We start from the raw sequence: 14038 nt of genomic DNA, 5'->3' as shown, positions 1-14038 counted from the left end.
ACCCGTGACCCATTTATTTCACGTGATTACGTTGCAGAAGGGCACACCTCACTCGTCCCTCACCTAACTGACAGCTGAGCCACTCTTTCTGCAGATGCCTGGCGCTCAGAGCATGTTTGCTTATTAATTGTGTGCCATTGTGTGTTTGTCATTGTGCACTAGGGGGGGGATTACATCAAAGACCAGCTGTTGTAAAAGTGCCTTTTAACATCAGTTTGTAAAAGCTGATTGTCTGAAGTTCATGAAGTTGAATTTCAAGTTTTTTGTTATCTACAGCTGGGAGTATACAGCCATGCACAGAGGTGCTTTGACTGCAATGCTCACATTAGCATTACATGCTCTTACAATGAATTCAAATTCAGAGGATCACCAAAGTCAATAGGATTAATTGAATTGACCATGAATTTCTGTACAAAGTTTCATTGCACTCAATCCAGTTGTTGAAACATTCAGTCTGGACCAAAGTAGTGGACAGAAAGAACAACAATGCTTATCCTTTGAGGCAGGTGACCAACAAGGCTAAAACAAAAATGTACAGCGTGATTCAAGAGCTTTAACAGGCTGAATATCGTGTGAAATATTATTTTGACCCAACCTACTGTTATTTAGCATCTATCACTGTTGTATTATCATTTAACAAATGATTGATACTGTCGTATATGATATGATGTGACTAAGTGTGAATACGTGTTATAGAGCATTTAACTGTTTATTTACATGTACAAATCACTTACAGACACATACATGCACACAAATATGAACTTTATAAGCCGCTTAAATGTGTCAAAGGCGGAGTTTGTAGGGAGGATTTGTCAAACACAACAACTATATATCATATGTGGTTATAGCTGCATTATACTGTGTTATAAACAATTTATTTGTTGTTTAATTCTCAGTGCTAGACTGGGAATACATGTGAACACAGCACGTCACTTCACAACCTAGGGCAGCTGTACTGAATAATAGTATATTTTTATATTTGGCTCAAGATGCCATGCTGGCTTGTGGATCATAACTGCCATGACACTGCTCTCACACAGAGGAGAGTTCAAATAAAACCTCCACTGGCTATTCAGGTCCGATTTCAGTGTCACATGATTCTCTGTCTGTCTGTCTGTCTCAGTGTTATGTAAACTGATACAGCCGAGCTGAACGTCCAGTAGGAGCCACAGTTCCTCTGAGACAATGCGACAGGAATTGACACATAGCCTCGGCTGCATTTTATCCTATAGAAAGTAATCCCAACCAAGGATTACCAAGCAGTGAATAGCGGCAGGTTTAGTGGTCAGCATCCTGCGTCTGTTGGCTTTGTGTGTTGATCTTGTGAACTCAGATGTTCTGTTATCTTTATATTGAGGTAATATTGCCTGAGGGTCACGCTGGATATAAAAACGTGGTTTTAGAGGTGTTCTGGTTGGTTTACAGAGTGTTAATGGACTGATTTTGTAATCACTTCATCCCAGTTCAAGTCCTGCTGACGTCTTTACTGCAATGTCGGACAAATCCCGAAACACCCCTCAAAATAGCAATTAAAGCTTTTGAACAAATTGTTTGTTGTTGCTGTTGTGAAGCAGTTTAACTCATCTTATAATGGCATAAATTATCTTGGACAACATTTCACTGAAAACTCATTTCGGGGCACCAAACTGTGATGCATGCGGTTTAAAACTCCTGATTATAAATTTATCCACTGCTGCCCCCTAGTGACTCTTTGATGTTTTAACCCTCCTGTTGTCCTCGGGTCAAAATGCCGTGTTCAACCAAGTTCCATTTTATTTCTATATTTTTATATTTTTTGGGATCATTGGTGATCATTCTTTAAAGAAACCCTCACAGCCTCCTTGTCACCAATGATCCCAAAAAATATGAAAATAAAATACAACTTGGTTGAACACAGCTGGGGGTCATTTTGACCCGAGGATAACAGGAGGGTTAAAGAGTTGGTTTGCTGTTGGTTTTAAGGTCTGGTCTACAGTTCAAACACACACTGCAATCACTTCTATTTGTCACATACTTACAGGAAACATGATTAAGACGGCTGTTTTTCAGTCTCTGCAATGTTATACAAACCACGTTTGACAAGACCTTCCTTCCTGTCTCAGATGTTAGTACCTGATAAAAATGAAACACATCACATTGGCTGATATGAGCTTTCTGTTCGAGAAAACAAACTACTGAGCCATCTTTCCAAACCGAGTTGATTGTTTTATTTCTACTTCTTTCTTCTTTAAATTTGCAGTTTTTAAAGTGTTTCCACATGATTTATACAAGAATTATCCATCTTCCTTTTCTCTGTTTATATTTGACTGCTGGACTTGCAGTGTTAAATTCTCTGAGGGTTTTGGACAAACGTCAGGACTGCAGCCAACAGGTGAGGACTTATTTATTACATATTTTTTGTTACATATTAATATACAAGCTGTCTTATAAAAGTTGATTGATGGGGATTTACAGTCAGAGCTTCATGAAGTCACATGTTTTGTTTTATCTTGTGTCTTTTAAGGGTCTTGACCACTGCAAAATTCGTAAGTATCTTATTTGTCAAATCAGTAGAATGAAGTTTGAATACTTACTTTACAGATAAAGAACAGCTGTTTCTCGTTGTTGTTTTTTTACATAGTTATTTCAAGTAAATTTCTAAAGTTTTATCTTTAAAATGTGCCTATTTGCCAAAAGTAAAAATTGTCATTTTGAAGTATTCCCCACCTCATTCTATATTATATTACTGGATTATATTTATTGAATACATCAATGTGCATGTCACTTTGTTGTTGCAGATAGTAAATATAATTTAAATTGCTACATGTACTGCTTGGTAGGGCTTGATAAAATCTTATCTTAAACTGTAATAACATCATTTTTTTATTGATTACATTTTCATCATTAATCTGAAACTGCCAAGTAACTATTTAAATTATCAGACAAATGTAATATTTCCTTTTCGTAGCATTGTAGAGTAAGTACCAGGAAATTAAAATACATAAGCAAAGTATAAGTGCCTCAAAGTTATACTGAAGTACAGTGCTCAAGATAATATACTTTGCTTTCCACCACTGTGCATAACTACACATAATTCATTTGAAATATAATAATATGGAAAATGTTCCCTAAATGTCAGATAACTGCTCAGACAAACGCATGGTGGCACATAGAAGTTATTCTCCCAACGGTGCAGAGTGGGTTCCTGAGCATGAAGAAGTCGGGATGGACAAACACAGGCTCTTTCCTGTTATGAATGTGTCATGGAGATTACAGCCTGATGGTGAGTCGTACTAAAATCTAAACCTCTGTGACTACAAAACACACGGTGTTCTTAATTTTAAAACTACAATATCATAAATGTGGCTCACATTCTGAAATGCAAAAGTATAATATGCAAACCAGTCAGTGTTTCCTCAAAGCCGAATAGAAAATAGCAGCAGTCTTATAAAATATATCTTCTTTCGTGTCCACAGAATCCATCAGGACCCTTCGTGGATCACAGATAAATATTTTGGATAAAACCACAAATCAAAGCATCTGTGTGCAGTTTTCTTACAGTTTAAAAAAACTCCTTAATCCAAACAGGGTAAAACAGAAGTATTATTTGTTTACTTAACTTTTGCGATTGCAGTGCTCACCAGTTTACACGCCGTACAGACGTCTACGATGTTGTTTGTCTTTATTAGTGGACGTTTTCCTTGGATGAAGTTGTGGTGGACCCTTGGCACACATACATGGTGTCAGTTGTGAATTTGCCAGAACCTGATATTGGAGATTTCCTACTCACAAAACAAATTACCATCCCAGGTGAGTTACATCAAGATGTAGATTACTAGAGGCATGAGACATTTATCAAACTGTTTTACTCACAGACCAAAAGAATGTTCAACAGGACTGCAACTAACAATTATATTTACTGTTAGTTAATGTCTGTGTTCATAAAGAACAGACAGATTGTTTTTTTTTCAGTTAAACATCAGAAAACAGTGAATAATGCTGATCCCAATCTCATCAGATGTCTTTTCTGCACCTAACAGTACAAAAAACATCATTATAAAAGTTACCATAAATACAAGAGCAGAAGACCAGATTTTCGCTTGAAAATAACTGAATTAATTATCAGAATGGTTACTGTTTAATTTTGTGTAGATCAACTAATTAATTGTTGCAGCTCTTATTTTTATCTTCACTTTAAACATGTATTTGCTGTTTCAGCAAGGTGACACTCAAACCTTGAAATGATCTAATCTGTTTTCTGTAATATTTACTGTCAGGATGTGTTGACACGAGAATCCAGAAAACCCAACTGTGTCTGGAAAATGGTGAATTTTACATTCTTTGCTTCTCTTGAATTTTAATGGCGTACTCAGGGAGAACCAGGACATTGTAGTGTGTGTGTGTTTTTGTCATTTTAGGGAGCCTGTGGAAGCCTCACATGTTTGCTGCTGTGTCAATTGATAAAATGTTGTTCATCACTGTTGGGTTTGAGGCAGCGCAGTTTTCGGAGAGATACCAAGTTTCCATCCACAACAGTGGTTCCCATTACTCAAGGAATGTCTCAAAGGTAGTCACGCTGAATATGTTGCCCTTATATGTCAACGATGACATGAATAACTTTATTTGACTGCTTGTTTAGAGGGAATACCTTAAACCAAAATGTATTTTGTCTTCTAGAAAAACAGAACATCACTGAACGTGACATTTGATTTTGGTCTGTGGCAACTCTCAACATGTGAAATTTTAATAATAGTAAGTTAGATTTTAGTTTAATGTACCAACCTTAACACTTTATGAAGTAATATCCCCTGTGCTGATAAAATGTCAAGAGCTCCTCTTTCTCTGCTTGTTTCAAAGATCCAACCATTTTTTGTGCAATGCAAAAATGACTGTTGGAGCCCCAACAAAACCATCGATTACTGCAAATGTAAGTACGACTTTTGACAATATAGTAGATTTTCAATGATCATGTGACATAAAACATACATTTGTGGATCTCAATCAGTGTTGGGAAGGTTACTTTTGAAGTGCCTGTGAATGGAGCCTGTCTAAGAAATTCCTAAGCAGTGAAATGATGTAAAGCAACAGAATAGATGCTCTATATGCAAGCTTTTTACAGAAAATAATATTTTCAGATAACCCATTTGTAATCACCAACATCTTGAATAGTAACAATTTAATAATTTAAGTACATATTTTTTCTTAATAACTAACGGATTATATCTATGTTCATTTTGTAATTTAATTACAGGTGACTAGTTACTCTTCAACACTGTTCTAAATCTTTTTTGCTCTTTGAATTTTTGCCTCTAAACTTAGAATAATATTTGAATCCACACTGTATTTGTAGCTGTATTTAGTTAATGATGTGTATTTCTTCTTCTTCTTTTTCAGATTATCCACAACGGACTTCAATTATAAAGATCACTGTGGGGCTGCTTGTCATCAGTAGCTGTCTTGGTTATTTACTGTGGAGAGCATCTCACAAAGGTTTGTCTTCTTTTATAAATGCACCACCTGGAACATGCAGCTTGAATAGATAAATAATAAGTGACTTCATTCGTCTCTCAGGTCCTCTGAACACATCTTCATCTGTTGCCGAAGAACAACCAGGAGTTTTTCAACTCCAAGAGAGGAGACGTATCCTCATCATCTACTCCCTCGACCACCCTCTGTACAAAAATATTGTTCTCAAGCTTTGTGCCTTCATGGCAACCAAATGTGGTACTGAAGTGGTCCTGGATCTGCTGGATTCTACCAGACTGGGAGTGTTGGGAAAAATCCAGTGGTTGGACTGCCACAAAGAGCAAGTAAAGAACTCTTCAGATAAGATATTAATCCTGTGCTCACGGGGGGTACAAGCCAAATGGAGAGCCATGTGTGGTGACAAGCAGGTTTTTCTGAGAGAGGACGCCCGTTCACCCACAGGCGACATGCTCACTCCATCCCTCAGCCTCATGGTCCCCCAGTTTATCTGCTCTGCGTCATTTAAAAATTACATTGTGGCTTACTTTCATGATGTTTGTTCTGAGGTGGATATTCCTTCACCTTTCAACATCACAGTGAGATACAAGCTAATGAAACAGTTTGAGGAGGTCTTCTTCAGAATCCTGGACACAGAAAAATATGAACCGGGCAGAGTGAAGCAAATCGAAGGACTTTCAGAGGACAAATACTACGAGTGCCCCTCAGGTAGAGCCTTGCGCGATGCTATAGAGGCTTTCCATGCATACCAGCTGGAGCATCCAAAGTGGTTTGAAGAGGAATTAATAGAAAGCTCAGAGTTGGAGGTTCAGGAGACCTCAGATTAACTCTATGTAAAAGAAAAAACATTCACAAACTTCTTAATAGAGTCAAACCAAGTCATCAAACATGTGAGAACACAAGAGAGTGGATTTACTGCGGACGAAACACAACTTTACACGTCTGAAAAGCTTCAAATGGGCTCCTCAGTTAAGTTAAACACTCTTTTTGTTGATGACGTGCCACTGGTTGGATAAAGTTGCAGGATCTTGAGATGCTCATGAAGAAGATGTTGTGAGATGACAAAAATATCAAGTGCATTAGTGCATCATTGTTTGTGTAGAATGGAAACAGAAAACTCATTAAAATATCACACCCTTGTTAATGTAAAAAAATACTTTTATGTGGACATTTTGTACGCAAACATTTATATTTAGTTGTAAATTTGTACAATATAGGCATGCTCTGTCTGTTCTTCAGTATTTTTCCGTATTGCATTCATTTTATTTGCTCAAGAGAATATCAGAGAAGTTTACACTGCAGAGATCTGTGCTTGATGCATGAGGGCTGTGTAAACACTGTTCTGGGTCGAAGTTCAGCCTTCTGGGCAAAGTTTGTAGTATTTTTGTAACAGTGGAAAAGGTAAGCGCTAAACTAATTTTGGAGACACTCTTTTTTAGATATATGTATGTGTATATAATGAACTGACAATATAATGTGCTGTAAACCTTTTAATATCTCAAAACATGGACACTGACTAAATATGGTCTTCCTTCTGTATTACAACATGCTTTTTACTGAAAATATTTGTTGAGAGACTTCAAATAGACTTTCTAACGGCTTTTGTTTTAGACGAGTTTTCAGATTTTTCTGTTTTAAGTGTATCTGTTTGTTTGTATTGACGAACAACGTCTCTATTTCTCTCAAGTATTCATTAGATTTTATAATAAAGGCAGTCTTTACAGACTTATAAAGTGAGTTTTACAGTATTGACTAAAATGTTTGGCTTTTTGCTTATTGTTGGATAAAACACATTGCTGACATTGTAATACATGGCAGCTAACAGTCTTTACGTAAATGCAGTGAAGTAGGAGGAAAATAAGAGACCCCTGCTCTGGAATTTGGGTGTCAATTTGTGAGAGTGCATGGCCCCAAAAAGGGGAGAGGGTGGTGGGAATTTGCCCCAACTAACTGGAGCAAAGAAAACCCTCACAATGGCTGAATAGAACTTGTGCCTTTCAGTGGCAGAAAACACACTGCAGGGGTGTGATACAAGTTGGGAGCCCATATGATTTTTCCTTCAAGAACCTGAGGTAAAGTTGTTCCTTATTTTAATTTTAATAAGCTTCTTTTTTTTTCTTTTTTTTAAATAAAGCTTCGTTTGTCTCCACAGAATCTAAATTAGACATTCACATACCCACCAAATAAAAGTGTATGCTGTAGCAGGAACAATCCTATAGTCCATTTTGAACATTAGGGTTTGTATTTCATTTTGAAGGGCTGTGAGGTTTCAGCTTTGATTGAGTCGTTGTGATGTCCTTATAGTAATTTTATGTTGTGTAGTTGTAATGTTTGAATGGATGCTTCGAAAGGGACTTGCAGAGGTGTTAGATGTTGTCTGTGGAGGTTTTTTTTTTTTTTTTTTTTATCAGCATTTTAGTGTTTAACCCTTTATACATTTAATTTAAATTTCTCTCAAAGCCGACATTCTCTGTTTAGTCAGCATTACCAACAAACTATTCAATGATTAAGAAGTTTTAGTAGTAAGTAGTTTTTTTTAATAACTACCTTCTCTTGCTTGGGAGAAAATAGTGGACGGGGGAAGACTCTGATTGATCTTGTAGATCAGAATCAGTATCGGGTTGCAACAGTGAAAAACAATTGATTTACTCAAGTTGATTGTCAGAAGATGATCAGCTGACACTGCTTTCTTTACTAAAGTTTCTTCATGTTATCAAGGTTTCCCTCAAAATCTGAACATGATGAGGATCCTGAAGAGACCTTCTGCCCTCATCCTGAGGAGAGGAGTTACAACTTATCAGAGCACACTGGGCAAAAAGGGTAAATGCACCATCTCGTTATTCGTACCTCTTCCATTAAATATTTTACACAGTTCAGAGCAGATTGATGATAATAATGTTGCTTTTTCTTTCAGATAGCCTCTTCAGAGTTCACCCATCTGTGTCGCAAGCGTTGGCAGAAAACAAACCAGTGGTTGCACTTGAGAGCACTATTATCACCCATGGCATGCCCTATCCTCTCAACCTAAGGTACCGTGAATGACCCTCAAATGTTAACAAACTCTGAAACCAAACTTTAATATTTGTTCTAACAAATCATAATGAGCATGAATGTTGTTTTCATTCAGGACAGCAAAGGAGGTGGAAGCCATTGTGCGAGCTGAAGGAGCCACTCCTGCCACAGTTGCCGTGATTGATGGTGAAGTTCATGTTGGACTGTCGTCAGAGGAGCTCGACCACCTCGCCCAGTGCAAGAGCTCCCTGAAGGTGTCACGACGTGATCTGCCCTATGTCATCAGCAAAGTGAGACTGCAACAGTTTGATCTCAAAATGATGTCTGTCTGACATGAATGTTGGTGTGATGACAGGGTCTCACCCACTTACCTGAGCTGCATTATTGTGGTGTTATACATGCAATCCTGTATGGGTTTGTTGTTTTGTCAGAGCCTCTCTGGAGGAACAACAGTGTCAGCCACTATGATTGCAGCACACCGAGCTGGGATCCCAGTTTTTGTGACCGGGGGCATCGGAGGAGTTCACAGAGACGGAGAGAACAGTGAGCTCTTTCACACCTTGTTACACACACTGATACAAAAACTGACTGACTTTATATCTTTTCTCAAAGAGCCTTTCTAGGAGTAAACAAATATGTAATTAGGTGGGTCTATTCAATACAAGTTGGATATGATGACTAAGGAAGAAGACTATGAACTAAAATGAGGGTGCCGAGCACCTGGTGGGTAAAAAACAACCCATCTGGTGACAGATTGTCTCCATGTGTAAGGACACTAAAAGTTTACCAGATTGTCTTGGTATATTAAAAAAGAATAAGTTGATATCATGATAACTCTTTATTTGGAGACTTTAATAATTATGTGAAGGGTTTACCATTATTTACCACTCTGACTAAGAGATTTTTCCTTCCAGGTCTGGACATCAGTGCAGATCTGACAGAGCTTGGAAGGACTCCCATTGCTGTTGTCTCTGCTGGGGTAAAGTCTATTCTGGACATCGGTCGCACACTGGAGTTCCTTGTAAGAATACTTACATCGTTTTTCCACAAAAGCTACAGTAACAGATTAAACTCTATTCTTCAGCTTGTTAAATAAGTATGAGCATTCAATGGATCTTATTGGTTGAAATGCGTGACTTAAACTAAAATGTACATACCATTGATTACGTGTTATTTTATCTGATTAGGAGACACAGGGTGTCTGTGTAGCCACTTATGGAGCCTCAAACAATTTTCCAGCCTTCTTCTCTCCAGAAAGTGGATTCACTTCTGCGTACCACGTCTGTAACCCTGAAGAGGCTGCGAAACTCATTGGTATGTCAACATTTTTTCTTTAGCCTTAACATAAGACTCACTGCTAATCATCACTTAATTTTGCCAAGTTCAGATCTAAGCAAATAGTATGCTTGGTACAAAATATTTTTAAGTCAGTATATATACTGTACAACAGGGTTGTCTTGATAGTTTTTGTTATTAGTCTGTTTTCGTGTCATGCAGCAAGCACTTTGTCGCTGGGTCTCCAAAGCGGTGTTCTGTTAGCGGTGCCCATCCCAGAGGAGCACGCAGCAGCAGGACAGCAGATAGAAGAAGCTATACAGGCTGCACTGACAGAGGCAAGGTACACAAAGTCTCTGTGGTATTGTTTTTTTGTTTCTGTTTTTTTTCTGTCTTCATGTTGCTTTCTCACCTGGCAGTTTTGGTTCAGAGATACTCGATCGGTGACATCAGCGGAAAATTTCTGTCTGGATGTCTGATTATCCCTTTCTGTTCACTTTTTGATTTCCCCAGTGATACAGGTGTCACAGGAAGAGATGTGACACCATTTATTCTTCAAAATGTCAATGAGCTGACTCGAGGAAAGTCCCTTCAGGCCAGTATCCTTCTATAAACATGAATTATTGAGAAGTTGTACAGTGAAGATGATTATGTCAATCAGTGAAAAGGCACAAGGAAGATGGCAGTGGTCTCTGAGGTGCGCTGTTGATGACTTTTGACCATCAATATGTTACAGCTAGACTGTCCTTAACACCTCACGTTTCAAGACATTGCTCTAATTCATAACAATGCTAAAGTTGGCAGCCAGATAGCCTGTGCACTATCAAAACAGATGAATGAGAAAACATTAAAAAGCAAAACTCATCTTCCTGGAAAACTCTCAAGGGACTCAGAATCAGATATTGTGAGTACGAACAAATATGATGGATTATTTTTTTGCAAATGCTGAAATACAGTCAAATATTGATACAAAAGAGCACGTATGATGGTGTTCTGTTGCAGGTTGTCATAGGAGGAATAAACGTCGATTTCATTGCCAAAGGAAAAACAAAAAGGCTTCGTGTGAGTTTAATTTACAACAAAATGTATCCACAATACTGCAGAACAAGATGAAGCAGATTGACTTCTGAGAATACTTATCATCTCTTTCAGTTTGGACAGACAAACACAGGAAGTGTCTGTCAGTCATTTGGCGGTGTAGGACGAAACATCGCTGGTTATTTTTTTTGTTTTTTTTCCATCTGATTATGTACAAGCACGTTTTCATCAGTAGTTTCAATCAGATTGTCTTTCACTCATTTCTGTCATGCTTTCCTTCAAGACTCTCTGAGTAGATTAGGCCACAGACCGCTGCTCATCTCAGCTACAGGAGCTGATTCAAACAGTGATGCAGTGTTCAACTATTGTAAACACATGGTACGTGAACATCAACAGTTGGTCATTACGAAGCACATGTTCAAATCTAGTTGCTCAGACATGCAAAAACGCATTTTTTTTCATGTTTTTGTAAGAACACAAGTGGTGTGGCCAGAATAGAAGAGCAAAGCACAGCAACTTACTGTGCCGTCATCACTGAGAGTGGAGAACTGAGTATCGGATTGGGGGACATGGACGTTCATCAGCAAATCACAGAGCAATATGTAAGTTCCACTGACAGACTGTTTGTTTTTAGTCAGACTAGTCTAGGATTTGGCGTCCACACCGTGTAAAATTGTGATCCTTTTGTCATTTCAAACCATAATTTGCCAAACAATTTATTGTATTCTGCTAAAACGATTGAGTTACCATACTAATTTGTACTGTGGTGGGAAACATCCACAATCCCCTCTCAGGTTTCATGGTGTGCACAAACAAAAAACATCTACAGATAATGATAATAAATTAAGAAGGCAAGAGCCGAGTCATAGTGACAAAGCACATAATATGTGTTTGTGCTCATGTGACATGAAATAATGTAGTTTTCTTCTCTCTACTATGATATGGTACTAACTTCTATCATCTAAACAATTGTTAACTTATGTCGCCAGTCTGGGCTGTGTTACATTAAATCCATATTTATTTAAATTTAGTTAAATATTCTGGTGGTGAAAGTCACTAATGGTTTGTCTCTGCTACACATTTCTGATTTTGTTCATGTTGTATTCCTTACTGAGACTCCTCAGATCTGACAATCAGTCCAACAACAATTCTATTGTTGCTCCAAGTCTGTGGACATGATTTACATTTTAAAATGTCAGTTTGAGCTTTAGGAAAGTTGGAAATGTGTTTTTTTGAATGTGTGATTCATTGGTAATGGCAATAATGTTTGGTTGCTGACCTCATCTGCTTTCTATCTTGTTGGATCATTTCAGAACTCCTATTGGACTTTTTCATGTCATTGTATTTTTTTGTGCACCTGTTCTTTTGAAAGGAGCTATGAAATAAACTCTTCATTCTGTCTTTGCATTTTTTTATAGGTGTCACAGTTTGAAAAGTCGCTTTCATCGGCCACTCTTGTGTGTCTCGATGGAAACATCCCCGTCTCCACCATTAACTATGTGTGTTCTGTTGCCAAAAAGCACAACATAAATGGTAAGCATGAAGAGATGGTCAGTAAATTATAATAACTGATTGTTGACAGAGGCTTTCATTGATTTTAATGCAATGCTATCCATGTGTGTAACAGTTTGGTATGAACCCACGGATATAGAAAAGGCTTGTAAGCCTTTCCTTTCAGATGCCTGGAAGTCTCTGTCCTATTCCTCCCCAAACCTGGCAGAGTTGTGCATCATGAATAAAACACTGGGTGTTGAAACACCTGCAGGTATCTGTTCTTTTACTAGGATTTAGTGGTTCAACTGTAGACTTAGCCTACTTCTTGTTTTGTTTTTTTACTTGTTCATGCTATCAAAGACGAATTCACAGCCACAGTTGCTACGCCTAGAGTTCTTGTGAAGAATGCTAATAGTGTGATAATGGCTAAGGGTGAGGTTTTATGTTGTGCAGAGCTTCCCAGCACTCTCGATGAAATGCTGTGTATTGCTGTGGCTCTCTCACGCCCCCTTCTGGAGCATCTTCACTGTCTGGTGGTGACTCTTGGTGCGAATGGTGTGTTGCTGTGCGGAGAACACGATGCAGGGACAGTCAACCTGAAGCCAAAAAAACAGAAGAGGGTAAGGGCTGTCTTTACGTAAACTGAGAGTGACAGTGATGATTACTATAACAGTAAAAGTGAAAATGTCTTTTGCTGCACTTGCATTTGCAGAAGGGGCAGCTTTGTGCTCTCCACTACCCGACATTGACTGTGACTCCAGAGGAGACAATGAATGTGTCAGGAGCAGGAGATAGGTGCTAAAACTTTACTTTCTCTTTCCTATTGAATGCTTCCCTCTTAATATCATTTTCCAAACTTCTTCCACTACAATTTCATTCACTGTACTTTTCTATGGCCTGTTTCTCTTATACAGCAAATCATAACTAAATACTCAAGCCAAAGACACACATTGTCAATCTGTTTGCAGTCTTGCAGGTGCCCTAATGGCAGGGATTCTCCAGGGGAAAGACACAGACAGCTGTGTTCGGATGGGGCTCCATGCTGCAAGGATGTCTCTGGCATCACAGCACCCCATCGCCCCAATACTCACCTTAGACTCTGTGGATCCCAACAAAGTCCAGAATCAGAACTGGTCCCAACCAGTCTTTATGTGGATAGATTCAAATTAAAATGTGTGTTCGATTTTCCAATATTTGTAACACGATTTTTGTGTAAACAGTGTGGAATATTGTGACTGAGTGAGAAGGTGTCACGTTTTCAAAATCTTAAATCCAATTTTGATCATTTTATATTGTTCTATAACAATTGATATCTTGCCAAAATACATAGGCTCTACATAGGTGTAACTCTGCCCGAAATGTTGTTTCATGATTGCAAATCCTTGCAAATAAATTATGCATGATTATAAAATCTAAGATGTTTTAATTTCTAGAGATATATTTTTTTTTAACAAGGAACATGACATTTTAAAAGCGGTAGTCATTTTACAACTTAAAAATGCACACATTGCACATTAAATTAAGTATAGTCTATTTAAATGTGTATTTGGGTGGCATAGAAAGCAGTAAACTATTATCAACAAGTACTTCAATACAGTTGTCTTTTATCGCTATTATTATTTCATTATTGGATGTTTATTTTTGATGCATTATTTAATCAATCATTTGAAGTTTGTTGTCAGTCTGGAGCAATTATTACTACTGTCTACACTGTGGTATAATTAATTTTAAAAAAAAGGGGGGAAAAAAGTCATTC

The 14038-nt window shown here is 37.8% G+C and overlaps 2 protein-coding genes across 2 annotated transcripts; both read left to right on the top strand.

Moving 5' to 3' along the window:
• Nucleotides 1–2257: 2257 nt before the first annotated feature.
• Nucleotides 2258–7029, top strand: LOC138619185 (interleukin-17 receptor A). Its single transcript, XM_069695482.1, has 11 exons — nt 2258–2371; nt 2504–2525; nt 3119–3262; nt 3456–3568; nt 3669–3789; nt 4257–4304; nt 4398–4546; nt 4657–4731; nt 4837–4906; nt 5374–5469; nt 5551–7029. The coding sequence occupies exons 1-11, from the start codon at nt 2258–2260 to the stop codon at nt 6288–6290; spliced, it is 1692 nt and encodes a 563-aa protein (XP_069551583.1). The 3' UTR covers nt 6291–7029.
• Nucleotides 7030–7444: 415 nt separating this feature from the next.
• Nucleotides 7445–14000, top strand: LOC138619029 (uncharacterized). The gene is made up of 19 exons (XM_069695195.1): nt 7445–7535; nt 8182–8283; nt 8378–8492; nt 8591–8765; nt 8907–9018; nt 9390–9496; nt 9663–9789; nt 9973–10093; nt 10264–10349; nt 10518–10654; nt 10753–10812; nt 10903–10966; nt 11072–11166; nt 11262–11390; nt 12207–12321; nt 12416–12553; nt 12736–12902; nt 12995–13077; nt 13251–14000. Exons 2-19 carry the CDS (start codon nt 8202–8204, stop codon nt 13450–13452), a joined length of 2115 nt encoding a protein of 704 aa, XP_069551296.1. The 5' UTR covers nt 7445–7535; nt 8182–8201; the 3' UTR covers nt 13453–14000.
• Nucleotides 14001–14038: the final 38 nt, after the last annotated feature.

The sequence above is a fragment of the Brachyistius frenatus genome, unplaced genomic scaffold (assembly GCF_029030835.1).
Source record: "Brachyistius frenatus isolate BFR_SWC_R1_liver_20210118 unplaced genomic scaffold, ASM2903083v1 Contig_19, whole genome shotgun sequence".
NCBI classification, from domain to species: domain Eukaryota; kingdom Metazoa; phylum Chordata; class Actinopteri; family Embiotocidae; genus Brachyistius; species Brachyistius frenatus.
Note: the sequence above shows the minus strand (reverse complement) of the source record. Positions and strands in the feature narration are given on the sequence as shown.

Coding starts and splice junctions, on each gene's coding strand:
- LOC138619029 (XM_069695195.1), top strand. CDS start 8,202: ATGATGAGGATCCTGAAGAGACCTTCTGCCCTCATCCTGAGGAGAGGA. Junction 9,790..9,972: donor AGAGGCTGCGAAACTCATTG/GTATGTCAACAT, acceptor CGTGTCATGCAG/CAAGCACTTTGTCGCTGGGT. Junction 10,350..10,517: donor AGGAAAGTCCCTTCAGGCCA/GTATCCTTCTAT, acceptor TCACGTTTCAAG/ACATTGCTCTAATTCATAAC.
- LOC138619185 (XM_069695482.1), top strand. CDS start 2,258: ATGATTTATACAAGAATTATCCATCTTCCTTTTCTCTGTTTATATTTG. Junction 2,372..2,503: donor GTCAGGACTGCAGCCAACAG/GTGAGGACTTAT, acceptor GTGTCTTTTAAG/GGTCTTGACCACTGCAAAAT. Junction 3,569..3,668: donor AACTCCTTAATCCAAACAGG/GTAAAACAGAAG, acceptor TGTCTTTATTAG/TGGACGTTTTCCTTGGATGA.